General features: G+C 37.1%; 1 protein-coding gene across 5 annotated transcripts in view; it reads right to left on the reverse strand.

Moving 5' to 3' along the window:
- The window catches only part of LOC139979985 (kelch-like protein 8), a 38,949-nt gene that overhangs the window by 10,349 nt on the left and 647 nt on the right, over window positions 1-27,953 (reverse strand). The window contains exons 2-4 of one of the 5 annotated variants that reach the window (XM_071991292.1): window positions 26,457-26,597; window positions 4,272-5,016; window positions 1,694-1,889 (exon numbers count right to left, since the gene is read on the reverse strand). In XM_071991292.1, coding sequence (XP_071847393.1) covers window positions 1,694-1,889; window positions 4,272-5,016; window positions 26,457-26,584 — 1,069 coding nt within the window. In that variant the 5' untranslated portion in view covers window positions 26,585-26,597. Of the gene's footprint in view, window positions 1-1,693; window positions 1,890-4,271; window positions 5,017-6,032; window positions 6,258-7,492; window positions 9,108-19,935; window positions 20,482-26,301; window positions 26,420-26,456; window positions 26,598-27,953 lie in introns of those variants that run through there. The other 4 variants (XM_071991293.1, XM_071991295.1, XM_071991296.1 and 1 more) reach the window with 4 other exon arrangements.

The following is a 27,953-nucleotide window of genomic DNA, read 5'->3' on the forward strand; positions in this document are numbered from 1 at the left end:
TCTTCAGATATCCTGTTTACAAGCTGGGCATCACAAACGCATACACACACATGAACGCCATCACACTATCATCGTAACCAAATAGTGATGAAAGCACGAAAGTAAAAAAAAAAATATTGTACACATGAACCATACACAATATACACTTATATACTGTTGGCGAAAGGGCGTGAAAACTAGCATCGGATGTCGCAGAACTACTATCTGTGTCCCCATAACGCTAAACAAAACGGAAAAAGGGCTATCCCAAAACCTTCCTGAAACCTTCGCAAAAGAGAAGGATACTTATCGGGCTGTGCAAGAAAGATAACAGGATAAACTCCCTATTCCAATTAGGTGAAAAAAGGCTTCAAAATACACTCTTCAGAATGAATTGAAGATAGGAAAAGTTCCACACACAAAACGACGTCTAGGCACTTTGGGTGGTAGAATGAGAAGGAAGGGCATTGACCGGAGAGGTCCAGACAAAGAGGGCGCACACTATTGAAAGATTACCATTCTAGGCACGGTAGAATGAGAGTGCTAAGGTTGTGGGGAGACAGGTTAGCAAGGAGCAAAGTATATAAAGACTGTCTGATCCTGGGACTAATTCCTGAACAAAGTAAAATTTGAGGGGAGTTAAACAACAACCAAAGAATGCCAACTTTCAACCACAAAAGATTTAAGTTTGAAATTAATATATCACATTTCAAGGAAATACATTTGGGAAAGAAATTTAAAAGAAAAAAATTCTATTGCTCAAGTCAGGAAAAATATTTTCCCCAGAAGCAAAATTTTTATTATCAGTGCTTATCACCAGACTATCTTGGGATCTGATGAACTTGAAAGGGCAGGGGGTAGCTTGGTATACCTCCATATTATCTACATTTTTGTTCTTAACCAGGTAAGGTCAAAATTGCCTGTCAGAGCAGGTTAATTGTCAAAGGAAGACTAAAATAGCATGTCAAACAAATCTCACCCATAGGGATAGAAATTTGGACAATTCTGGGACAATTTCAAGGCTCAAATACTGTAAAATAATTTCACAGGTAAATATTTATAATCCACTTTAGGGATGGTGTCATCAAATCTTGGCAGTTGGGAACTCATTCTGACACTTGTCACAAATTGCTAGACAACTTGTTTACATATTTCCCACAGGCTCAGCTTACACTTACTACAGTCTTAGTTACATTCAGTAAAATTTTTGTGTTACAAAGTGTGGGTTAGACGACCGCTGCCAATATTCCCGTAGTGAGAAGAGCATCATATTACAGTTGACAAAACTACAAGTTACCAACAAAATCATACCATTTAATAATTCAGACATATATTTACAAATCAAATTATGTGATAAACATTTTTCAAATCCTTTGAAATCCTTTCAAATTCTCCCTTCATTTTCATAAAAATTTACACCCAGGACAAGAGATGGAAGAAATAAAAACAAACAAGATTCCAAAGTTGGCTGTAACTTACAAGTAGGTCAGGGGGGGGCACAGTGCTTAAATGTTACCAACGTTTGTAGGCTAGGTAGATTTGAGTGCATATATAGAATGGTGACAGGTAAGAGAGGAGTGTCAACACTAACGTTCAGTTCAAGGTTTTGTGTCCAGATGCATGAACAGGGCTGGGTAGGAGATACTGGGTGTGATTTAGGGTGGGATAAAGGGGGGGGGGATGAGGATCAATCCTTGATTTATTCATGTTGTACCTGCAGTGCTCTTTCTTGGTACCATTCTTGAATTGTTCTTCAACAGCTTAGGACTCTCTGGAATGAGTCTGTTCACCGTCAGATGGTAATTCTTTGCCTCGTCAACTAGATCTCTACACTGATGATTCTTTTTGATCATATCTTCGCTCTCTACCACCTCCGTAAGGAAAGTCGGAGACATCCTAGGTAGACGAATCTGAAGAAGCAAATTATGCAAAACAAAGAAAGACAATAATTATGCGATATTATCAGGCACCAGTCTGACTTTAAAAGAGAAAGACTAATTAATGTCAATATTTCATTTTCTCTAGCACATACTTAACTTACCTACAGTACAGTATGAATCAATAAACATGAGCAGATATAACGCGGCCTTAATCCTGCGTAGATTGATACCAGGGCAGCTACAAATAGTCAATTGCAGATTACAAAGTTCGGTGATCTACCATGGCAGTAACGGTTAATGCTGAACACTATTTAAGTTACTATTAGCATGTAGTCTGGATAAAAGTATTCAGGAAAGACAATGTTTTTTGTAATTGATGAAACTTCACCACATCTGTAGAGGAGTGAAATAAATTATGTAACAACAATGGAGGTTAAAGGTCACCACTGGTCCTGGGTCAATGGTCACCCCCGAGCTGTGTTTTCATTGTGATTTTAACACTGAGCACGGGGTCTGATTCTACCTTGGTCCTATTTTATCACAGGGTTGCAATTCACTCAGTGTGATCCGCATTCACACTACAAATGGTATCCTTATGCTTAGGGTTCCACACTATACTCGCAGTCTAATGTAAACACAGTCTTTATTTTCATGTACCTTATCTTTCCTATAATGGTCAAGCACAGCACTATGGGATTGTGGCAAATTTGCCACAAATTCACTTCAAGCACCATAGAATGAAAATGAATTCCAGATGTCAGAACAGCTGGGGACAATTAAGCCAAAGCTATTTTCAATACACAAATACATGATAAAGGGTGTTTGACTAATTTGGTTGGTACTTAATTGTGTCATGCTGATCCAAGGAGGGTATAGGCGAGACATTCATCAACAACTTTACACACAGAACATAATATTACCGGAAATCAACACTGCCACTCCAGTGAGATAACATACATAAGAGGAGATCAAACAGGTGGCAGGCCAAACACCACACTGCTATGTGACCCCATGGCAATACTATCAGATACAGGTACAGTAGTTGCATTTGGTCTGACTCTGTATTGACCAAAAATTTGTAGTTTGGTGAAAATTATAATTTTCTTTCCGGCACTTTCTTCTTCTTCTTGTTTTACCAAACATACCAAACTTAAAGAAGTTTTACCTCTTGTATTTTGTTTTCTTCTGTTAGGCAAATTTATATATGTTGGGAACAAGAAACTCGGTCAGGTACCTTTCAACACTGAAGTAACCTTTCTCGCCTAATAAAATATTGCTTCATTTGCAAGAAACATGAAGAATTGTTGATCATGAAAAAAAAAATGAAAATTCTGTAACAGTTCCAGATAATTGTTAAGAATGATTAGCCCGTCTTTGACCTGTGGGCGCCTTTCAGTGCCCTAGATACCTTCAAAGTACCTCTACCTTCAAAAGCAGAATAAAAAGTAGACAATACAGGTCATATATGCATAAACGATCAAAGCGGACAGTGGAATAGTAGAGTTAACACTCCCAATTACATGATTCACTTAGTTTGAAAGACCAACTTGGGCAGAAACGAGACTAAACAACATCCAGAAGCTAACAAAACATGTGCAAACTGCTGGTGGTAGGCTTTGTATAAATCAATGCCAGGTCTAGACAAAGTGTGTGAACAGAAAAATGAATCCCGTAGGATAAGCAGACCCCCTTCTAGCAAACCTATCATGAAGAAAGAAACAAATAACCTGTATATAAACTTGAAAAAACTTGAACACGAAAACAAATCCTGAATTCAAATTCAATGGTAAGGTATATACTGTATATTAAGCCTTAAGGACAGTATATACCCATTCAAATACCTTTCATCAGCATACAAACCGACTCAGAAAAAGCCTTCCATTCACTTGAAGCTATCCGAGCAGAATAGTAGAATATTTCTACAACTAGGACCCCTAAAGTACCAATTATAGGAAAGATGACATAGTGACAAAAAAACAAAAACAAGAAATCATGAAACCAAATGAACAAACAATCTGGAAAACTTTGGCATAAAACTACACAGCAAGCCTAAACCTGTCAACTTTTTTTTTAAAGTACTTATTGAGAATGAATGTCGCATCAGAATGCAACTTCCATGTCAATTCTGGACCAAGGAATGGCAGAAGAAGAAACAGCGAACAAGAAGAGCCAAAAAAAAAGAAGAAAATCACCTAACTGTGCATGTTCCAACAGATAATATCTTCCTGTATCTTACATTATGAGACCTTACTTGTCAATGTTGTGTGTTTTTTGTTTTTTTTGTCTTCTTTTCTTTCAGGCCCAAATTCTTTCAACTCTCAGTTATGATCAGCAACCATGTCAAAACCTTTCAGTCATCCTTCCTCATCATAAAAGTTATTTTCTGACAATTCATACAAATTATGAGCTTACCTCTTGAAGCAGTTCTGGTAGATATTTCTCTCTGTATGGAGCATCATGTCGAATCCATCTAATGATTGAGTTGTAGACTTGTTTCTCGTCATCGATGACGATGTCGGGAGAAGAGATAAGGGAATGCATGTGACGGAAGTCCATCAGAACGAACTCTTCGTGTTCCGATAATGCCACAAAGTGTTCAAAGCAAAACCGTTGGGCCGCTTCTTTCAGTTCCATCCTACCGTGCTGCTCGGCAAAGCTGAGCACCCCGAAGCAGTTGGTGGGATCCAAGTGACATTTCATGAACTCGCTGCAGGCCTTTGATATCACTTCGATTTGTAGCAGAGACGCTGAAAATAACAGTTTTTGAACGTTTTCTACGGTCAGGACGATCTTGGATGTATACATAAAGTTCACCAAGAGCTCAAGGCACTGTTCGTCGATGTCGTTCAGCCTGACCGCATCCTGCCTGCTCTCCCGCATCTCCGTAGTAAACATGGCTCTGAAGTACGGGCTGCAGGTAGCCAGCACCAGACGGTGGCACGGGATGGTAGTCGTGCCGGCAATTAAGGTGACATCGCACAGGGACCTGTCCTTGTACATCTCTTGCAGGGCACTGTATGCATCCTTCCACAGTGTCTTACATTCGAATGTGGTAGCGGTCTTGGTGGAAAATGAAAACGTCTCCCCCGTGGTTGGCCCGTCCATAGCCATCGAGTCTGTACGGCTGGTGAACTCGATGATTATCACAGAACTCGTCCTATCGGAGAGGAAACAAGAAGTTCAAACCCATTTCAAGTTTAGAAGATGCACAATTTTCAATTTCCAAAAGTGATATTGATAGTACTTATTTGGTTAGATAAGGATTTTATTGTATTACCTCAAAGACATGATTGAGTTTTTTGCTCTGCAAAATGGATTTTAACTTTGTTCTTAGCCAGCCCATCCATTGCTTGATGAAGTCACCACTTTAAGCCTCCCTATCAACAGTGTTGTTGATAGGGATGCAATTACCATAACCTCAATAAAATATATGCATGTCTTTGCCCAGATTCATCAGAATTTGTTAAGTCATTCAGTTTTCTGGTAAACTTTTGCTCACATGCCCTTTCAAGATTCCACAAGGTGACTAGAAAGTAGAAATACTAACAATTTGTTTGTTATAATATCAACTGATGAATACAAACCTAGGAAGTACCACTTTCAATATATAATGCCACTTGACAAATATATGCACTGTGCAACTCATGTCATATTACAGTTTGACTAAAGATGAATGTTTACGGTAGCAGTAGACAATAGGTTTTCTCCATTAACAGTATTCATATTTATTATAATGCAATGCATCAACATTTGGGAATGAATTTTCAATCAAAGTCTAGTCTGATGTTGTAGGGGATAAACCTGAAATTTTGTTCAGAATGTACAGAATGTTGAGAATTTCAAGCCGGTATTGAATAGTTCTGATTGTAAATTTAAATTAAAGCCATCAAAAGTTGATTAGCATTGTTGCATTTCAAATTTGACTGAGATGAAGCAGCACCACTGATAAGCTTTAGCAAATCCAGTCATTGCTAGATTTAACGACTTGAATGGCAAAGCTTTAAAAGTTTAGAGGTACTGTAAGCACAGTCCTTTCTTAAACGGAATAATTGGAATGCAATGCCGCCTTACTGTAGAAGGAAGGAAGAAAATAGAATCTTTTAACTATGGAATCGAAACCTACTTTGCCTCAGTTGCAGAAAAGAGGGTTCAGATAAGTTTCCAAGTTCTTACCTTCTGTTTCTTTTAATAGGTACCTTATAACCCAACATTCTCCGTTCCATTTTTAAAACAACTCGATATGTGTGAAAGTTTCAAACTCTCTTAAATAGATGATCAAAATAATTTTCCAACTTGAAAATGAAGAACACCTCAAAACCTTTCATGAAGTTTCGTACAAACTTAGAAAGACTTTTGCACATGAATCCTTTGTGTTGAGACTGCAATAAGCGGGTAAAGACTGACTGATGTTATCAAAGTGTTCTGGATACCGTTTATAAGCAGAGCGTATCGTCATCAAAATTATGAACTTTACACAGAATATTCACATGATACCAAACAACAGCTAGAGTGAAACAAAAGAAAGGAAATATGACTACATAAAGATTCAGGTCATTAAAACTCAACTTTCAAACCTAGCCAGAAAGAAGACCGTCTCGAGCTGAGACATTTTAAAAGGACTACGCTTTAAATCTGCCAAACTTGACGTAACTGAGACTGGAATAGTCAACCAAATCTGGCTGTGCTGGTACCTTTGGTATGGATACTTGGGTCAATATCATTCACAAAGATATGGGAGAAAAGCGTATCGTAATGGAACCATAGAGCACGGAAGTATTGACAACGAAGAAGAGGCATTTCCCAATCGGTTGTACGTGACGTTACAAATGTGCGTTAAAAGTATCCCGGCTGAATTGAGGGGGCCCCTGGAGGATTGATTTGCAGGAAGGGAGGGGGAGGGGGAGGGGTGGTGGGGATATAAGAGGGTGGAATATGATATTATGACACTAATATTTCTTCTGGCACATACTGATTTTTATGCATTTCTGCTAACTCACTTTAGAAAGGTCAGTACAGTGTGAAGGTGAGATACAGTAGAGAATGAAGTAATAATGTTATGGAGTATAAACCAATACTTAGCAAACTGCAGAGTAAGACATGGACATGGAACAGTTACACACGGCTCTTGAATTACAATTAACAAAGAGAATAATGATGTATAAAGACTCCCTGTCAGCTTTTTCAAACCATGTTCATATTGCCTTAGAAGTTAGTAGGAAACAAGAATCACTGATGATTACTACATGATCCAACCCATGTTCCACCACACTACTTGTGTGTGAACGTAAGTTCATTGAAGGTTTAGCAATCCCTTCAGGCTATAACAGAATGTGTCTGTTCTTCATGTAACATTGCCAACATGCATTAAGCTATAAATAATCCCAAAACTTTAATATATCAGCTTGGGATATTTGCCAGCAAGGAGCTTACCTGTCTCCTCACCTGTCAAAAGCACTTTTGCTTTACCATCATGATTGCAATAGCACTGACCTAATAAACCTCCACAAACACACACATCAATTTCCCATTATACAGCTGTCCTTACAACTTCAGAGATTTGCCCAGCCACAGAATGATTATGTTTACTTGTTTGGAAGAAAGCAAAGTATTGTCCAAAAATGAAAAGTACCCACCTCCTGTGCTTTGTAATCGTCATCTTTAAGGCTTTGGCAATGAGTTATATATGGTAGTAACTAATACAAGTCAATCTTGCTTACAACCTGGTTTAAAACCACAGTAATTCTGAGTCTGAAACAGTCAGTTTTCGTAAAATGGCACACTGTACTTCAGATCATGCCTCCAGTGGCATTTGTCTGGCAATCCAAATGGAAAACACTAATTTCCAACAAAAAAAAGGTTACCATCCTTCTGAAGTAATACATCTACAGTACTAATCTTCACACATAAATATGTCATCTCAGCCTCCAACAGTGATCATATCACTACCGATAAATGGAGCAGGAGGAATTGCTTAATTTAACCTTTTTTAACTACAGTTACATGGATTTGTAGATTCAACGGGAATCAAATTGGATTTCAATGACATAATGAAAGTCTGTTTTTCAATCTAATGGATTTAGCAGGCTCTTATTCTCAACATGATTATACTGTACCATGTCATTCATTTGTCTCTTAATGCACCTTGAGGTGAATCAACAGTCAGTTGACATCATTCACAGGTCCACTCTTTCATCATGATTCCGTAATTACCTGTAAGATTGTAACGTCATGACAAGGGACTCCTCTATCTAACGTTTATAATGACTTTTTCATCTTGTTTATCCGCAGGTTTCTTGTTTTTTTTTCCCTATCAGCCAGACCTAATGAATTTCCAATATCTCTGATCAAATAAACTCCTAAGATCATTCTTAGCTTTCCATATATCAGTTGGTTGGTTTTAAATAAATCTCAAATTAGCTCATATGATGAGTGAAATGTGTGTTCTCTCCATCTTGAAATTCCAAATACCATCTTCTCTGTTCAACAAAGACACACTCGGTTTGCTATACTGCCTTTATTTCAAATACACATAGAGTAGTAAAGATAACCAGGGTACTGTAGGTACTCCATACATTCCAACATGCAAAGCCCTAGAAGCAATTTGTGACCGTTTATTCCGTCTGGGAATGAGAGGTTTGACATCTATGAATTGAGGAGTCATTGCCTGGGGGTAGTAAACTAGACAGATGTTTCAAAAGTAAAGAGAGAAGAATAAACCTAAACCAGAGTATACGCACTCACGAAAGCATTTTATCTTCACAAACTTTCAAAGATATATTGATTTCAGTCTTGCAAAGACTCCGCGAGAACAAGTGATGTTAAACAAGGAATGCCAGACGCTGCTGAGTCGTCGAAAAGCTATTAAAAATCTTGCAGCAAAGCCGTTGTACGGTAGCACTGATGAAAACAAATCTTGTGCTCAAAATGACAATAATTAATATCTTCAAAACATCTTCTTTTCACATTGTCGTACAAAATCATCCCCGAGTAAAAAAGACGTCAGCAAATTTCTTCCGATGTTATAACAAGGATTACATTAAAAAAAAACATTACATTTCTCTGTACAGATCTTTTTATGCCTCTCACATGAAAACAGCATCAGAAAACTTAGCTACAAGAATCCCTTCACAAACCAATAGCAACGAGCTCTATCCATTCCAACAGAAAAACCATAGACATTTCACCTCCATTGCTGAATAGACTGAACAAGTTTCCAAACACATCTGACAACAACTGCTGGAGAACTGCAACTGAATCAGTCAATAAACAACTTTAATACACCTAAGCAAAACCTCTGCATGTGTTTCATTAATTATTGCGAATTACTCGGAAAAGGAAAGTTTCATATTTCGAAGAACACCTTCGGAAATCGATGGGAAAGTGAAACTGCTCTATCTGATGTAACCAGGTAGCTCTCTTCTCGACAGGGCCTCTAAACACTTCAACTTAACAATTTCACAATCTATATTTCCTGTGGTAACAATTTAATCCTAATAAAGCAATTATGAATGAACTCTACTCATTACAAATGTTTATATCAGCAATATACACACAGCAATTGTGAAACACCACGTCACATACGATTTTCCCTTATCAGAATCGACAGGTATTTCAACTTCCTGTAAAGGAGAAAGACTGATGTGCGTAAAAAACTACTGTAGCAACTCATTAAGGACTCAATTTAAATACATACGACGCTGCGGACAGCCGTATTAGTTTCAATTAGGACACCGGATAGGGTACAGTAGCGGCATGGTAATGAAGAAATGATTTGAAATGGAACCCTGAAGGAATTTTATGCGATAACAGAGAGGGCAAGCCCCCAAGGTTACTGGCAATTTATATCAAAAGATTACAGTGGTCAATTTCAAAGCAATCTTTAAATCCATCCAATAATTGGAATGAAACTGAATGTTTCATATCAGCAATTTTAAAGAGCCAAATTAGCTCTTCAACTTTCACTGACTGGCTGCTGACAAACTGAGCATCTGAGGATGGAGTAATAAACAGAACAGGAAGTCTAATACCTTTACACTGTATGTCTTAAAGCTGTATTCACCGATGATGATGACAACAACGTTGGGTTGTACTTTAAAGGTCACTCTGACCAAGCCACAAATAATTGGATACCTTCTCAATATAAACAAAAGACAGTGAGATAATTCTGCTTTAAACACATTTCTTGTTTTCTATTGTTAGGTCATTAAAACTTAATACTTTACATAGAGCAGAAAAAGTTTACTAACCTCAAAACTTTACTGTACAGTACCCAGAGCAGTAAAAAACGCTCTCACAAATTTAATGTAAATGTTTAACATTTTATTAATGTGCAAACCTTGGAAGTTCTATGCACTAATGTCTTATTGTTCTCATTGTAAGTTTGGAGGCTGCAAGCAGGTAACAGATTCTGTTTTCAGACAGGTCTGTATATGATCCTAAAGTACAATAGCACCGGATTTGTAGCATATTGAACATCATATTCACATGCAGCTTTTAGAGAGATATTATATGCAGAAAACTGCTCAGGAAAAATGAAGTTATCATAGATGATTAACATCAGGGATTGCAATAAAGACAAAAGCATTGTATTCTAATAGTCCAAAGATCCCAAAAAGGATTAAAAAGCAGGAGTAATAATGTCCTATTCATATTCCCAAGAAACACGAGGGTTTTAGTACCATGGATGGGTATACATGAAAACCAACCCATGCTCATATTGTAGATTGTCTCTGTGTACATAGGTGATGAATATGGGTACTATTGAATAAAAAGCATTACCACCAAATTAATTTGTCAACTCAAAATATTGTTTCACAGCTCTTTCTACACTTGAAATGGGTCTTTTTTCTTCTTTTTTCTTAGCAATGCCTGATACTTTGAGCACCAGCCCACATGAAAGCACAACACAAACATATAGATTGACTGACTGACAGACAGACAAACCAATGTATTGCTTGTGACATAATCTTCACTGGCTGTAAGCCAAAATCCTGTGACAACTATGGATGAACTGTATGTAGTACACCAACCTAGATTTATTCGGGAGAGAAACTTTTGAAGTTTAGTGAGTTCACTGCCCCTTCACTTTCCCCCAGACCTCTCCTAGTCAACAAAAACTTAAGATAAACTGTATTTGTCAACCTCTTTCTTTGTTCCATAACAACAATTGGAAGCCCTTTGGGGGGGGGAGGTGTTGACATAAAAGCTTTAATCTTATTCTGAAAAATAACAAAACTTGACACTACCTCAATGATAATGAGGCACTTGTGAATCGGCTAATACATGACATATCTGGGGCAAACATGAATCAGAAGGATTAAAATGAAAATGTACCTGATCATGTAAACAACATTATTAGAAACCCTGCCAGCTATAACAAACACCCCTTGAAGAAGACACAAAAGTAAAACTCAAAACATGACTAAAAAAATATTCATGGGAATTTGATTTGCTCATGAATGTTTTCCCAATAGTTGGAAGCAGGAAGAATCACAATCCTTACAAAATTTTAAGAAGAAAGGATTTGAATGGAATGTGTTGAGGGTCTTCACATAATAAGAGCGAACCCTAGGAAGGCTACCCTCAAAGACTACTGACTTGAAAAGAGAATGTGTCTATGTAGAAAGCAAGAAATGTTCATATAACACACTTGTAGATCTGAGCTTGTAGGGACCAAGCTTTAAATACTTTTTAAAAATAATATCATTTGATAAATGACCCCAAGTATGCTCCAGAAACGTGTAGGGTTTAACTTTCAAATGAATTAACCTGGCAATTTCAGATTATTATTTTTCTTCGCTCTCTCTTTTTGGTTTCACGAAAGGGCATACTATGGAGTCACTCTTAACAACCTTGCAAAATTTTGAGGGAGACAGCGAATTGCAAACTTGGCAATGTCTACAATGCGGATCGCAAAGTCGGAAATTACTATTGTGGTTATAATCGTCCAACACAGCAGCTTACGGAAACGTTGTACTCAAAGAGGAAGGCAAAGTGAATTAAGCAGATCACACATCCAGAGTCTATGCATGCTAAGTTCTTCAATACTGCCCTCAATTACCTTTCTGGAACCATTCATACTGTAGTTTTGATTACTATTTTTGGTTTCGATGAAATCGTAACCTATGCATTCATGCAGGCGGAGACTGTGTGTATGTGTGTATGTATGTATGTATGTGTGTATGTGTGTGTGTGTGTGACGCCTGGCTTGTAAACACGGTATCTCAAGTAGGGAAGCTTGGACCAATCTAATATTTGGTGTATATGAGTACCACATTGAGTAGATGTGCCCTATTTTTTGTGGTGCCTATGAAGGTCACCAAAGGTCAGTTAGAGGCCAAAAACCAAAATATTAAAACAAGCAATAACTCCCATTGACAGGATCCGACATGGTTGATATTTTGGGACCAGTTGTGAATGGGGTAAGGGATCATTTCAAAACATAACGGTCATGTGATCCAAGGTCAATAAAGGTCAATCAGGGGTCAAAAACTAGTATTTTTGCAATAACTTGAGAACCAAATGTACGTGAAGGTTGGGAGTTACACTATTGTAATCAGGGAGTCGACCCGCACCTAGCTGACCTTTGACCTCAGGTTGACCTCCGGTGACCTTTATCAGTTTTTTGGGTTATTTGAATTTTCGTGGCCATAATCGGATCTCAAAGGTACCTTCCCATCAAAATGGTCCATAGTTGACCCCTGTGTGACCTTCGTGTGCGAAGTTATCAGAGGTCAATGTTTTTGTTTTTTAATAAGTACAGTTAGGATGGTCGCACAGACTTGTCATGTTGCTTTTTGGAATCAGCGTGTCAAACTACATCTGACCGCGAGGTCAAAAGGTCAAAGGTCAAAGGTCAAATCTTAAAAAATATTCTCATTTTAGGAGATACGAGGCAAAACAAAACAGAACAAAGAAAAGTTTGTCAATATGTTGATATATGATAGAGCTTTATGTGCTGAATATAGGAAACCAACTCCCGCTTCAATCGGACACCCAGTTCTCAAGTTATGAGGGGCCAAAGGTTGGTTTTGATACATTTCTAGCAATAACATTATGTGTGTACATTGTAGGCCAAATAAATTTTAGGACAAAGTGCACCTCATCAAGAGAAACATTTTTGATAAAAACCATCAGGTCATCCAAGGTCATTCAAGGTTGATTATGTGCAAAAAAACTGCCAGCCTATGCTAATTTTGCAACAACTGCTAGTCACGAAATCTGACATGGCTGGTATATTAGGACAAGTTGTGAATAAAGTAGGGGCACATTTTCCAATATAACCGTGATGTGATCTAAGGTCACCAAAGGTCATTTATGGGTCAAAATGTGTTTTTTCTCTCAATAACTTGTGAAACTACCACTGACAGGGTCCGACATGGTTGATATTTTGGGACCAGTTGTGAATGGGGTAAGGGATCGTTTCAAAACATAACGGTTATATGATCCAAGGTCAACAAAGGTCAATTAGGGGTCAAAAACTAGTATTTTTGCAATAACATGAGAACCAAATGTCCATCAAGGTTGGGATTTTAGGACAGAGTGCACATCATCAAGGGGAACATTTTTGATAAAAACCATTAGGTCATTCAAGGTCATTCAAGGTTGATTATGTGCAAAAAACTCCCAACTTATGCTAATTTTTGCAACAACTTCTAGTCACGAAGTCTGACATGGCTGGTATATTAGGACAAGTTGTGAATGAAGTAGGGACACATTTTCCAAAATAACCATGATGTGATCCAAGGTCACCAAAGGTCATTTATGGGTCAAAATGTGTTTTCTCCCGATAACTTGTGAAACTACCACTGACAGGGTTGGGAGTTACGCTATTGTAATACAATAGTTGAACTGCATTTGGGTGACCTTTGACCTCAGGTTGACCTCCAGTGACCTGTATTAGCTTCTTTCAAGTTGATTCTTTGAAGTTTCGTGAGCATATTCCAATCTAACTTGTCCATAGGTGGACTCCTCTGCAACCTTAATGTGCGAATTTATTAGAGATTTGGTTTGGTTTTGTAATACTTGGTGTATGGATTCATAACATTGAGTACAAGAACCATATTGCTTTTGATGGAGGTGTGAATAACCATGTACAGTAGACTGACCTATGTTAGCATGCCATGGTGTTATTGTAACAGCTATAGTTCTGGTTATACTAACAAGCAGAAGTCTAGTGCATTGAAGTCATCGAAACCTCAATGCATTTTGCATTCTGGTTCTCTTTCTTAGCTAATAACTTGACCACTCTCTGTGCCTGATATTGTGATATATGTACCCACCATAGGGCAACAGGGAAGAATCTTTTGGGAATTTAAAGAGATTTTAGAATTCTAATTTTTGGGGGTTAGAAAGGAAGGGGGTGGGGACCACAGATGACCTATTAGGGTCATCAATAGTCCACCTATATTGAAAAACAAATAATAGGGTACTGACACCAAGACTTTTTAAACCTGCCATAACAAATTCACCTCTATGAGACACACAACTGTTTAATTCAACACTCCTCAGTACATCCAGGGAAGTGGAGTTTTGAAGCTTTGTGGTATGCAAAAGTTTGAGGGCAATTCTGGGGACGATTAAGCAGTATGTGACAGACAATGCGATATTCGGTGAGGAAACACAGAGACACCGATCTAACTTCACAGTATCTAGCTAAACTATTGTCAGACTAGCACAATCACGGTACCAGGAACTTTGCTTTCAAAACTATTGCTTTATATGCAAAGAAGCAGTGGGCTACAAACAAACACCCAACAATAATAACCATTCAGATTGCTTTTACACAGCCGCAATTTAATTTAGTTTCAATATACTGAAGCAATGAAAAGGAATAACTGGGTTTGGTTGATAATATGACCTAGTCTGTTGACTTGTATTCAGTAAAATAAAAAAACATGCTTTATTGTTTTTCTTTCATTTAAGCCAGCACTTTTTTCATGTCATCATCATGATAATGAGACCAGAAGTGTTACAAATAGTTGTTAGCTAAGTAGATTGGAATGAGTAACAATTACAGGTAAGTGAGGAATGAGTTAAATCATACACAGTATAACTGTAGTATCTGTACGTAGAGAGATGATTGGATAGGCGTAGTATTTCGGTAACCTTGAAAGTGGCATGTACACTCAATGGCACTCTAAAATTGAGTCTTCTTAGTACTTTTAATTTCAGCATATTTGGCAAAAGGTCAGTCAAATTGATACAAAGTTTGACTTCTGAAGATCAATTTCCAGACAGTAAACAACTTTATAAGACCAAAATTGTCTACCAGAAATGTCTACTAGGCAGACACATTTTTTGCGGTTAAACCCCAAGGAGGGAAAAGTTGTCTGTAAGATCTAAAACAACTGGGATCTGTACATGTATCTGGGTGGGGGTGTCTTTCCAAGCAGTCAAGAACTCGAGATAATATAATCATAATTAAGCGGAATAACCGTTAGAATTAGACTCCTGAAGAGCATGACAGGTGTCTTGGGAAAAGAGGGAGTTGTAGTGCAAGATGAAACAACATACTGTACATAGTTACTTAGAGATGACATTTCAGATATTAACTCTCCAATTCTCCCACTATGCTAAGAAATTTAATCAGAATGTTATGATTGATTGATGATCTGGGAAGGAGAGGGATTGTAGCAGTTTTACAAAGTCACTCAATACTGCCATTGTCCTTTCCAAGATTCCCCAGGATTCTAGATTTAACATTCATTCCTGTACAAACCTATTCAGAGGTTTTTGTAATTTTTAAAGGTACATATCAAGCTGAGATTACAACTGTTCCCCAACCCTGGTTCATACCATATTTTGCTACTTTCCAACTCCAATTACCGACATTACTGTATAACACATAATGTACTTTTAAAGGTTAACAGATTGATGTAGGTCGAAGGTTATCGCAAGATGTGGCCATTAAATAAAAGTTGATAAATTCTTGGTTATCACCAGAGAAATTAAATCATAAATTTTTCCTTCCCAGAATGGGCTTTGTAAGATTTAAAGAGCATTTCAGGCTAGAGGCAGCAGGATACAATGTATCTGATATCACATAACTCACATAGCGCACACATATAAGTATACAAACAAACAACCACACACAAACACCCACAAGAAACTTGACTGCATGAGTTATTTGCTGCCGCAGATGGTAATCAACCATAAGCAGATGCTAAATTAATCCCTTGAATCTTTCTAAAAATTCTAACCTACACACATGCAGCTGTACTTACCATTCTTCATTGAAATAAGGTAGCTTTCTTCCTTGAAATAGCTTGGCGTTATCAAAATTTGGAACAAGTTAGAGAACACATTAAATTTTCAGTTCCATGCAGCTTTTGCAAGTCAACTATTTGAAACTAGTATACAATAATAAAATTGTTTTGTTGTACAGTGTACATGTTACGGTCACCTAAAAGCTCTGGAATAATGTAGAAATGTACAGCAGTAAAAAATACAGAAAGGTCACCTGTCTTATAAATAAAAAAATTGGTTTTACCTGATTCCAATGAGCCAACAGCTTACCTTGAAATGACCTGTTATTACATTGACAATGATATATAATACAGTAGATGTTCTCATCTAATCTTCCCCCAAGTTATTCTCAGAAGTTTAATTTTATTAGGGTAGAGAGGAGTCACTCTAATAAATTACAGTACTCTAACTGTTGGAAATAAGCCACAATATGTAAACCCATCACAAATCATGACAAGAAATCGGCAAATGTGGTGGATTGATCATAGCTATTAAAAAGAATATATAATATTTTTAAGGAAGCAACTTTGTTATTGTTATTTTAATTGCTCTACTACTTTCACTCGGAAATTATAAACATTGAGAAGAAAAGAACAACCTATATTTCTTTATAGAACAGTTAATAAACATGTCACTTTTCAAGAATGCTGCTCCTTTCAATGGAGATTACAGTTATGTGTGCACTGTGTTTATTTAACTTCTCTGTGCTTTATCTATATGACAATTACTTGATAGGCAGCTTCAGTTTGAACTTTCCCTACCTCTCGTTCCACACATCCTTTAATCCCCTTCTGGTTTTACTCCTTTTCAGGTATAGGATGTATGTCAACTTTTTAGACTGTGTATAAGAAGCCACGTAAAGTATTACCCTTCAACTGCATTCCTAATCCTGCAAAGATGTGAGCAAAATTCAATGTACTATATTGTCATAATTTGTAACTTACTCAAAAAATTCTATCTGCTTTCTTCTTTGACCTAGATTTGACCACGCACGACAAGATATTTATAAACAATACAGTCGGTCAGCAGAGACGGGCACCCTTCAAGGAGAGCATACAATAGAAAAGACAATACACCAAGGAGGACAATAGAACTTACCCAGCCTGAAATAGACAAGCAAATTAGAGAAAGCTAATAACCTGTATTGACCAATTGATATTAGAATAACGATTGAAAGCTATTTGCGGTACTTTGCTAATTTACAAATAAATTTCAAAGTCCTGAATGACATCACAATGCCGCGGAACTGCCACAGTTGCACAAGGCAGAGGAAGTGAGAGATTATTTAGAATAAAAACACTGTCCAGTCAAACTTTGGGCAGTCATTTTTAGATGTAAACATGAAAGCAGAGATGAAAGCAGAGACATACATACTGTAGATACCATTTCTACAAGTACCTCAGGTTTCCAATTTAAGAGGAATTCCCAACAACCTTTTCTTTTTTCCTTTTTAGGATCGGTGCCACAGTGACAAGGGCGGTGTGGCAGGTAGCAAACTGTAAATGGCAGGCTACAGAATCTCATCCTCCAGTATATATGCAATGTAGGGATGAGATAAGAATAATAACAAATAAACAAACTCTTTGACTGATAGTTGACTTGGAACCTAGTTGATGCATTTCTTGCCGAAATATTTATTTTCTAATTTATACTTTTGAGCAGTCAGTGTCTCCCTAGGATCACTTCAGCTTCAACTGACCTATTCAAACAGAGACTAAAACAGTACAAAATATGATTGATATTTGTAAAAAGTTCATTTGGAAGGAATCCCCAGTACTTGCTATAAACTTGAATAAAACAGGAAAACAAATTGCTTTTTACAACTTTTCATAAATCTAGTCAAATTACAGTATGTTGTCAAGTCATCTCTCTCTACAAACTTTTGATTTCATATTTCTTTAATAAAAGACATGATCAAGAAGTGTCACCATCAAAGTGATATTGTAAATGTAACCAGTTGACTTTGTATATGGTACACGGATATCGTAAATCATTAACTTTCCTTGCTATTTCAACTGCCTCTTCCAACTAACCCCATAAATATCGCTGGAACTGATGACAGCAACACATTGCTACTGACACTGTAGCCACAAAATGGATCCATTTGTTAAAAACAACCTTCACAGTGACGTAGCTCAGTCTATAATGTCAAAAGTACAATTTCTAAGTAAAAGGTACCTCTCTCCTTGGAAAGTTTAATTTACGATCATGTGGTTATATTGCTTTCGAAGTAGACTTCTTATAATGTTAGCTTGATTTGGTTTTTAAGGTTCCTCGAATCCTATGGAATTACCTGACCAGCTTAAATCTACCCTCATATTATATGAGTACTTCCCCCGAGTGTTCACAAAAATAACAGGGAAAACCTCTTCTTTTCGAATCACCAAAAGTTTGTTGAGCACACCAGTTGCCAAAAAAGGTTTATAGTGATTTTCACATGTAAGAGCATAAAGTTAATTGTTCCTTTTACAGCCGTGAAAATGACATTTGCTATAGTACAAAGCATATCCTAATATGGCATATACTGCAAAACATGTTGGATGTCAGGTTATAAGGATTATGAACTGAAGCAATACGGTTTAACTAGTGTACATGACCCTAAATATTTAAAACATGCAGCATAAGATGAACATGAAGCTGAAACTTCACAGTCCAGTGACATCATGATCTGCTTACTATTTAACACAATTTGCATTTTTATGTCAAGTGGCCCATATAAATGTCCTACTGTACAGTACTTCATATCATTTTCAAGGTAAATCTAAGGATTTGCTCACATAATAACTAGTATAAGGTGAATCAACATTTTTTCCTACAACAGGAATGCCAAAACACATGACAACAAATATTGTATAGCTGATCCCAGGGCTGGTAATATGGAAAACTTGATGCCCTGGACAATTTCCTACCCTTGGTACCTACTTTCAATATGATTATTGTGATCTGTTAATCAATGACCCAATGGCATTTATGCCCTACAGTATTTTGTACGTATATATCTACATCACCACCTGTGGCAATGCACGTGGAATCATCCATGTATAACTGTTGAAAATACAGGTCTCACTTTTGTTTGGGTTTGCTCTGCAAATAGTATTCTAAGAAGACAAAGGGGCACTACTACACAATGGGTGTGTTGTAAATATTACCCAAGTTATGTAAGTGGGTGTGCTGTAAATATTCCCCAGGTTATGTCTACTGGGTGTGCTGTAAATATTACCCAGGTAATATGTATTGGGTATATATTACCCAGGCTATATCTATTGGGTATATATTACCCAGGCTATATCTACTGGGTATATATTACCCAGGCTTTATCTGTACTGGGTGTACTGTAAATATTATCCAGGTTATATCTACTGGATATATATTACCCAGGATATATCTATGGGGTATATATTACCCAGGCTATATACTGGATATATATATATTACCCAGGCTATATCTACTGGATATATATATTACCCAGGATTTATCTATACTGGGTGTGCTGTAAATATTACCCAGGTTATATCTACTGGGTATATATTACCCAGGCTATATCTACTGGATATATATTACCAAGGCTGTATCTATACTGGGTGTGCTGTAAATATTACCCCGGCTACAGTATATCTTACTGGCTGTGCTTCAAATAACCCAAAGTGCTGTGGAGTAACTTTTGCTTGGTTTCGATCAGCATATGAAGAGATTTGCAGGAAAAATGGCCACTGACTGACAATCACTGTTATAAACTTTGTTCCATGTTACTTTAAACAAGCAAAGCAAAAGCAAGCAACAACACTATAGCTCACACTATTTTAGTAATTTTTGTAAATCCTGAACTTACCTTTGTTTTAAAAGTTGATACATTCTTCCCATTGTGAAATGATCTTCTCCAGCAACTGACCCAACAACTAAACTGCTTGGCTTCTCACTATAGATTTAATCCTTAAAATACGACTCTAGCATACCATAACTAGCACAGACTGACGCTAAACACCAACAAACACAATCTAATCCCCTAGAAAAAAAACGAATGCAAAGCTTCTGACTTTTCACAAGTTTGCAAAATATGTCCTATCCATCAAACTAAGAAATCAGATCATAAAATGTTTTGGAAATTTGATACTGACCTTTAATTTGAAATATTTGGTTTCTTTTCAGTCCAAGGAATTTGTATCCAAAATAACAGGATTAGAAAGTACAGTAACAACATTTGGAGTCAAAGGCTTTACAGCTACTCAATACAAGTTTGTGATGGGAAAATTGTTCAAAAATTCAAAAGACGAATAATTTTGTGGAATTGCCTTTCATTAGGTCATATTTTCTTTCAGTTTTCATACAATTTGTTTTCAATATGGTGTAACTTATACTCCTGGAACAGATGAGTGATGATCTTAAGTCCTACAACATGCAGACATTGTTTGTCAAGTTTGTTTTCCATTTCTGGAAAATTTTAAGCCTCAAGCTACAACATGTCACACCCAGCACAATGTATATAAACCCATCTTGGGGAAAATGAACTATTAGTTGGATTATATTATACCAAATCAGTCTTGGGGGCTGATGGTAATATAGATATCTAGAAGCCCTTCTTCGAGAGCAGGGGTGGGCAACCTTTTTGAATGAATGGGCCAAATATAAGGGGTGAAAATTTACTGGGCCGCAACTAACCAACGACCTGCTGTTGATTTCGAACCTTTGATTCCGAGGACTTTCAAGCAATAGGTGTGTGTACTTAATCTGTATTCACAAAAACATTATGTCAATACAGTAGTTGATAATTAATGGGGATAATAGGCCTACCTGACAGCATCATTAGTGCCGACAAATTCTAAGCAGCTAGCTTGTTTCTTGTGATGATGTAAAATAGATTTATTTTTTCCCCTTTTTCTTGAGACATCTCACAGGCCGCAAAAAAATCACTGGCGGGCCGCATGTGGCCCGTGGGCCGTAGGTTGCCCATCCCTGTTCTAGAGGTTTGTGCTACAGAGAGTATTTTCCACAGTGCTAGACAGTGAGTGGGGGGATCTGATCCTCTGGTCAAGATCAACTTAATAGTGTGAAGCTCCAGTGCTTAAGAACATAATAACAATTTTGAAAGCTTGGTGGATCAGGAGATTACAATTTAACATGTGACATTTCCTTGCTGTCAGGCACTTGTATCTCATTGTACTAGTGTGTACCTTACTATTCTATGTAACTTACTGTTTGTTGATTACCCGCTTGCGGTCTGATGGCCTGTGCGGATCCAATGCGAATGTAAATGTGGAGTGAAATATTTGTGGTTTTGGTAACACAGGTTTAGGGTCAGTGGATCAAATTTGAAAGAACTCAAGAGTTCTTGTGTTAACTCGACTATGTTAAGAAAATTAAAATACAGTATAGGAAATTATTATACAACAGTTGAGTATCTTACACCTCCTATCCCTACAATCCCACCTACCCTCCCGCCCCCCCCCCCCACCTGAACCTCTGGCTTTCTTGAAACTTTAGTATCATAATTTCAAGTATGCATTTAGGCACAGAATGAAATCTTAGCACAGAATAACAAACATCCTTTTCATCTTTATTGTTATAAGATTGAATAAGTTTTTTTTAAATTTCAAAATGTGAATAGGATTAATTTCTAACAGATATTTCTGGAGCAAATACATAAAATAACATAGTCTATGATGTCATGGAATGGATCAAATATACCTTCAGAAAGTTTGCAATGCTTTTGTTTAGCGCTTCAGCGTCAGCTCTGTGGACTAACTGAAATGACCTTTGATATCCTACCACTACAATTTCATCATGATCATACTAGCACTCTAGTTACTTTAAGGACATATTGACGACACATTTACAGAGAGACATACTGGACAGATAAATGGAGATGTTGGTCAAGGTATATAGCTCCACTCTTGAGATTAAGACTATTGATTTGCTGGTTACCTGATGAACTTGACACTGAGAATGTCAACCTAAAATACAGGCCTGCACATATCAACCATGTGCAAAATATCACTGCACCACATTCAAATGATTAATAAATGTTCTTAGTTCTTTTCTAAAGATGAAAAGCTGTTTAAAGTGTTTCTAGTTTCAATATCAAGTCTCCAGATTATTTGCTTTTGTTAACATTCATTCCAGGAAGGTTCAGATGAAAGGTATGGCTCTTTATTATTTAACTACCTGTAGTAGCACTTCCAAGTAGCAGTTTAAGTGTTCAAGTAATTGGCTATGCTTGTCATACACTAATAGCTCTAGCAGCAATTAACGATTTGAATGCTGAACTTTACCTGGCAGAAAGTCATATTATTACCACACACAGTACACTGTGACTGCACATCACTTTTCTGTGCAACAGGCAAATAACTTAATCCACTAAATTAACAGTGACCACTCCATTGAATTAGGCATATAGATAGCTTCAAGAATGAAGCTGAGAAATAAATATATGACAGTATCAAACAAGAACACATTCCATGAGAGACAATTTTGCCAAAGGAGTGAAATAGTTTTAAGTGGGAAGTTTCAGTCCTGACTCATTTACAATAATTACAATAATGACTATGTAGAGCAACTTAAATTTTTCAAAAAGTACAGTAGGTTCACTATTTATTTACTTGTTTATTTATTATTTATTTACTTTTTCAACAACAACAAAAAATGACCACATTGTATTATGTTTAATCTCATGAATAACGAAGCAAATCGTTATGATATCATTTTGACATTGAGAATCACACCCTTAAACCTGATCTGCCTGTAGCATACCTCAAAAAACGGTCCCCACAAGTTTGCTCCCTAAAGTTGACCTTTTCAATCAGATGAACAATTTCTGTCTATGATATGAACAAACACAGTATAAGAGGAGATAATGACATTTTTTTTAATATACATTCAACAACTTAGCAAAGTCAATTTAAAGCCAAACTTTACAAATCAATGGAAACAATACGATAGTCATCTCACAGAGACGTAAACAAACTGCAGTACACAATAAACTGAAGGCCATTATCAGTTCAAAACCTTAACAAATTAGTCCCTTATGGGGAGTTTCTCCTAAGCTATAGATAAATTAAGTACTCAAGTGGAACAACCAGTCTATGCAGGTTCATTCAGACCTGCATAGACTTTTGTATGGTCTGGTACTTTTCAGTCTCCCTTCCCTCCATTTTTGCAGTTTTCTAGGGTTACAGGAGGTCAGATGATCAGAGAAAGTACCAACCTTTCATAGATGAATGGTGTTTATTTAATGGTTAGGGAGTGTAGAGTGCAGATGTGGGGCAAACTTGGGCCACTGACAGAGAAAAACAAAGTTTACAGAGTCCCTTCTATGGTGCCAGTTATGAACTGGTAACTTACTATCTTATTATTTACCCTCCTATATAGATCTAACTAAGTCTAATTTGCAATCCCTTATAAACACAAACACACATGTATGGATACCTATATCCTAAATGATCTCTTGCAGTGATAACAGACTACCCAACAATCACATGACTTGTGAGGTAATGTTTTTTCCCTCCCAAAAAACCTTAGTTCTTTCACAGAAAAATGACGGACTAATATGTAAGGTGTAAACATCGACAACGACACAGGTCTGTTTTGTGAACACAATAAAGTTACTACTAGACTTGCAAAATACAACTTCAAATGCATGGGCTGGTACACGCTTTAACCTTAAGATGATTTTAGGCCATCAGGACTGTATCAGTTTCCATGTTTTTCATGGAAAGTAGAAAGTGAAATTATATCTGTGAATAACCTAATTTCAATTAGTCTACCTAGAAATGAAAGTACAGTTAATACTGTTGTTGTCAAAGTTGAGATGTCTTTAAATATAGAGCTATAGTACACTGCATGTACCTCTTGACTTTTATTAACAAAATATATCTACAGAAACCTATAATGATTGTGATTGGCTGACCAAACGTAGTGTTTACAAACATAAGTGCAGCAGTAAGGCACTAGTATGACCAGTACTCTGAGGTCACTGAACGTTAAGTACTGGAAGCCCGAGGAACAGTACTGGAGACTGAACAGTACTTGGGGCCCAATGAACAGTACCGGGGGTCAAGAACGATATTGGAGACCTAATGAACAGTAATGGGAGGCCAGTGGCCCAGTGCAAAGTACTAGGGGCCCAATGAACAGTACTGGGGGTCAAGAACGATACTGGAGACCTAACGAACAGTACTGGGAGGCCAGTGAAATGACAGTACTGATGCTCAACAATACTGAAGACTCAATCAACAGTATTGGTAGCCAGGAGAACAGTATGCAGGACCAATGAAAAACCTTTTGGCCCAATGAACAGTAGTAGGGTTCCCATGGATAGTACCGGTGCTGTGGCTGAATGGATAAAGGCGGTGGCATTTGAAACAATAAGGCTTAGCAATTGAGAAGTTTGGGGTTTGATCCCTGGCCGGGTCATAGAGAGGTGGGTTTTTCATCCAAGAGAAATCTAGGGTTTTCACTCTGAAATGACTTTTTAAACTGAAGATTTCAAATTTGAGTGAAAATGTTGAAACGGAAGCCACCCGACATGTAGTCCATAAGCCATTACTGGTTTATCCCCCCTTTTTGGTCGCTTAAGCGCCGTAAACATAACTGCTGATTATTATTATTTATGAACAGTATTGAGGGCCAATTTGTTTTACTGTACATTTACCTTTAATCAGTTACACATATGAACAATAAATATTTATGATCCTTAAATATTATTGAGATCCTTAAATATTTAGATTGGATAAATTTAAAATCAACTTTCCTGTGGCAAAAGATAATAATAATGAAAGAGAAAGTCATAGTTGACTGAAAATTAAATGATAACAACTAACTATCTCAACAAAACTTAACTTAAAAAGAAATAGTACTGACCTGCATGCAAAGAGCCCAATAGAAAAAACTTACATATATGCCATTAGTGCCTGGTACAGCAAAACTTCAACATGACAAAGTTTCATTTGAACATGTACTCCTTTATAGTGGCAACAAAAAAAACCTGGGTCTGACTTACTTTGAGGGCTAATCTCACTCACTAATTGGTTAAAGGAGATATAAACCCTGGGGTTTGCAGTGACCTTATAGTAGAGACTAATATTCTTACACCATCTGTGAAATAACTAGTCAAAACTACCTTTCCTCAAATTGTTTTCTTCACACGTTCTGTGTTGGCGGCCATTATGTTAATTTCAATAATGAGGGAACTTCAAAAATAATGTCAGCGAGCCACATCATAAGTTAAACAATTCCCCTCTCTGCATATGAATTGTACACTTGTTCTCAGAGATTGTTCGGAAGTTGGTCAAAAATGCCATAGTGCCAAGCATTTGGTTGTGTAAACTGGAGAGGGGAGGCAGGAGCAGGGAAGGGAAAATTATATGATGTTATTCCTGACGGAAAAAGGTCTCCAGAGAAAGGAGAACCTACCAAGGAAAAGCACCAGGCTTGCCCCTCCATCGCAGAACTGTTACTAGTGTTGGCAGTAATAGCATTTTTTAAAGTGTTAAACCTTGTAGAATGTATTATAAATGAAAACAAACTGATCTTACACAATATATTTCTTACTTCTGCTTGTGCAATTTTAACTATTGTTGGTATTGGCAACACATTTTCTGTTGAAAATGCGATATGTGGCTTGCTTACGTCACGAAACAAGCAGGAACTGTCAGAATTCAAACAAAATGGCAATGCCATTGGTGACAATTGATTTTTAAGGTTGAAAGAAATGTTTTCAAGCATTTGTGTTGCTTCTGTCGAAAAGAGCGTACTGCAGAAAGAGCGTAAGCAGAAAAGGCTAGGGCTTATTTCTCCTTCAAATACAACATGTAATGACATCACTTAATCTGATGCAGTCAATCTCTGTTGACACATGTTATTCAATAAGAGAAAGTATGTAGGCTCAATTAGTTAAAGTTGGTAATATTTTCTTCCCCCAAAATTAAATAGTCAACAAAAGCTAAAGCTTGCATAACTCGTTTCACAGGTTTTCTTACTCTTTAGACAGCCTCACATATAAAGAAACTTTGCTATGCCTACAGATAGTGTCTACAGCTTTGCGTTGTTATGAGAACAGTATATGCAAACTATAGGCCTAAGTTAGGACTATCAATATTAATACATTAGTGTTGTGATAACCATAAAACAGTCCTATGCTAACCTAGGATGCATTGACAATGTTCATAGCCTAACAAATAGGTACAGTATGTAAAGTAAGTACACTTTACTGGTCAATGGTTCTTCGACGTGTTTGTTATCTGCGATCGTTTCTGACATGGCTCTCAAAGTAACTAACAACTAAAGAAAAACCCTCCAGGCTAATATTATACTCTAAAAAAATGATTTGAATTCATTCATGACAAAGTGGACACCTACCAGTCTGGTTCTTCGTTGCTGTCACATTTACCGGTTTGTTGTGGTTGTAAATTACGGAAGTCTCGTATGGCCTGCCGACGAACACTTGTACGTCTGAAAATCTTACGAAACGATTGCTTTAGAGACATCTGAGATCTGAAACTGAGTGAAAGATTTATGCATTCGATTGTTTACAACGGAAACAACAGTCTGATTTATTTTAATCATACTCATGATACTGCTATGGTTATTGAGTTAATTGCTGATCATGTTGTATAATATATCACACCACTCCCAACTACTATAATCGTTTATGGCATTTTGCCAAAAACATAGGTTCACACCTAGATCATTAGTCATTGAACGACATGCCGTGATTCGGTCCGAGCTTGGAACTAACGTGGCGCTAACATATGCAAACAAATAGTTGTCACCATGACAGCTTACAGTTTCAAGTTCAAAATCTGTAAGTTCACCATAGCGATTTAACGACACATTCAAATGAATATAGGGTATTGCAGAAACTAAAACTTGTTTGGTTACTTGGTGATATCAAACCAGGGAGTTGTTATATGGAACTCCCTGATCAAACACAGTTCATTTCATCAATTGCCTAAGGCATTGCGCCCCTCGATCCAACCAAAAACACAAATTGTGACGATCGTTTGAATTGTTCCATGAATAGATGTCGAGACCTACCTTAGTAACGTCGTGGCTTCGGCAACTTTTCATGGCAAGTGTAAATTTTTCGTTCTTTGATGGGGGGGGGGGGGGGGGGAGAAGGGAGGAGAGAATTAGGGGCAGTGTCATAAGGAGGAACAGGGCCCGGTACTACAGAATTGGTCCTCGAAAGAAGAATCCTCATTTTTGGCAACTCGATCAGGGCGCCCTGTTATGGCAGTGGTTCGCAGAAAAAAAAAACTATAATCAAATGGGGATGCGGCGACTCGTCATTTTCATGAAAATTACTGGATATGACACAAATAATAAGATCTAGTCGCGACAATACAGTATATGTGGGCACGTTCCATTGAACATTTACATCAACTCGATATGCATTGCAATTGGCCTGTTATGATAATTCTCCGTCATGCCGTCCTTCAGCAATCGATGTTGACTCCTTTGCAGTGGGTTTTGAAATAATACCCTCAAACTAAGATGTCTATAGGCCTATATGGTCTGGTCAAACTCGTGACTGATAAAAACGAGCCTATATCAAGTTTAGTTCCGTATATATACAATTTCTTTGTCCCTAAAATTCTATGATTATAGGTCTTGTGTTTTATTATTACATTTTACATTATTAGGTTAAAAAATTGTAACATTATTAAGTTACAAACTTGTAACATTAATTTTTTCATTATTAAGTTACAAACTTGTTTACATTTTGCCTAATTGCATGCTTTCAATCTTTGTAGCACAATGTGTCAGCATGTCTTCAGGTAGGCTATACCTCTCGGTTACTAGTCACATGATTAAGAACAGTCCGTGTCGCATTGTAGAAAACCAGGTTACACA

This window comes from Apostichopus japonicus, chromosome 14 (genome assembly GCF_037975245.1).
Source record: "Apostichopus japonicus isolate 1M-3 chromosome 14, ASM3797524v1, whole genome shotgun sequence".
In the NCBI taxonomy this organism is placed as follows: Eukaryota; Metazoa; Echinodermata; class Holothuroidea; order Aspidochirotida; family Stichopodidae; genus Apostichopus; species Apostichopus japonicus.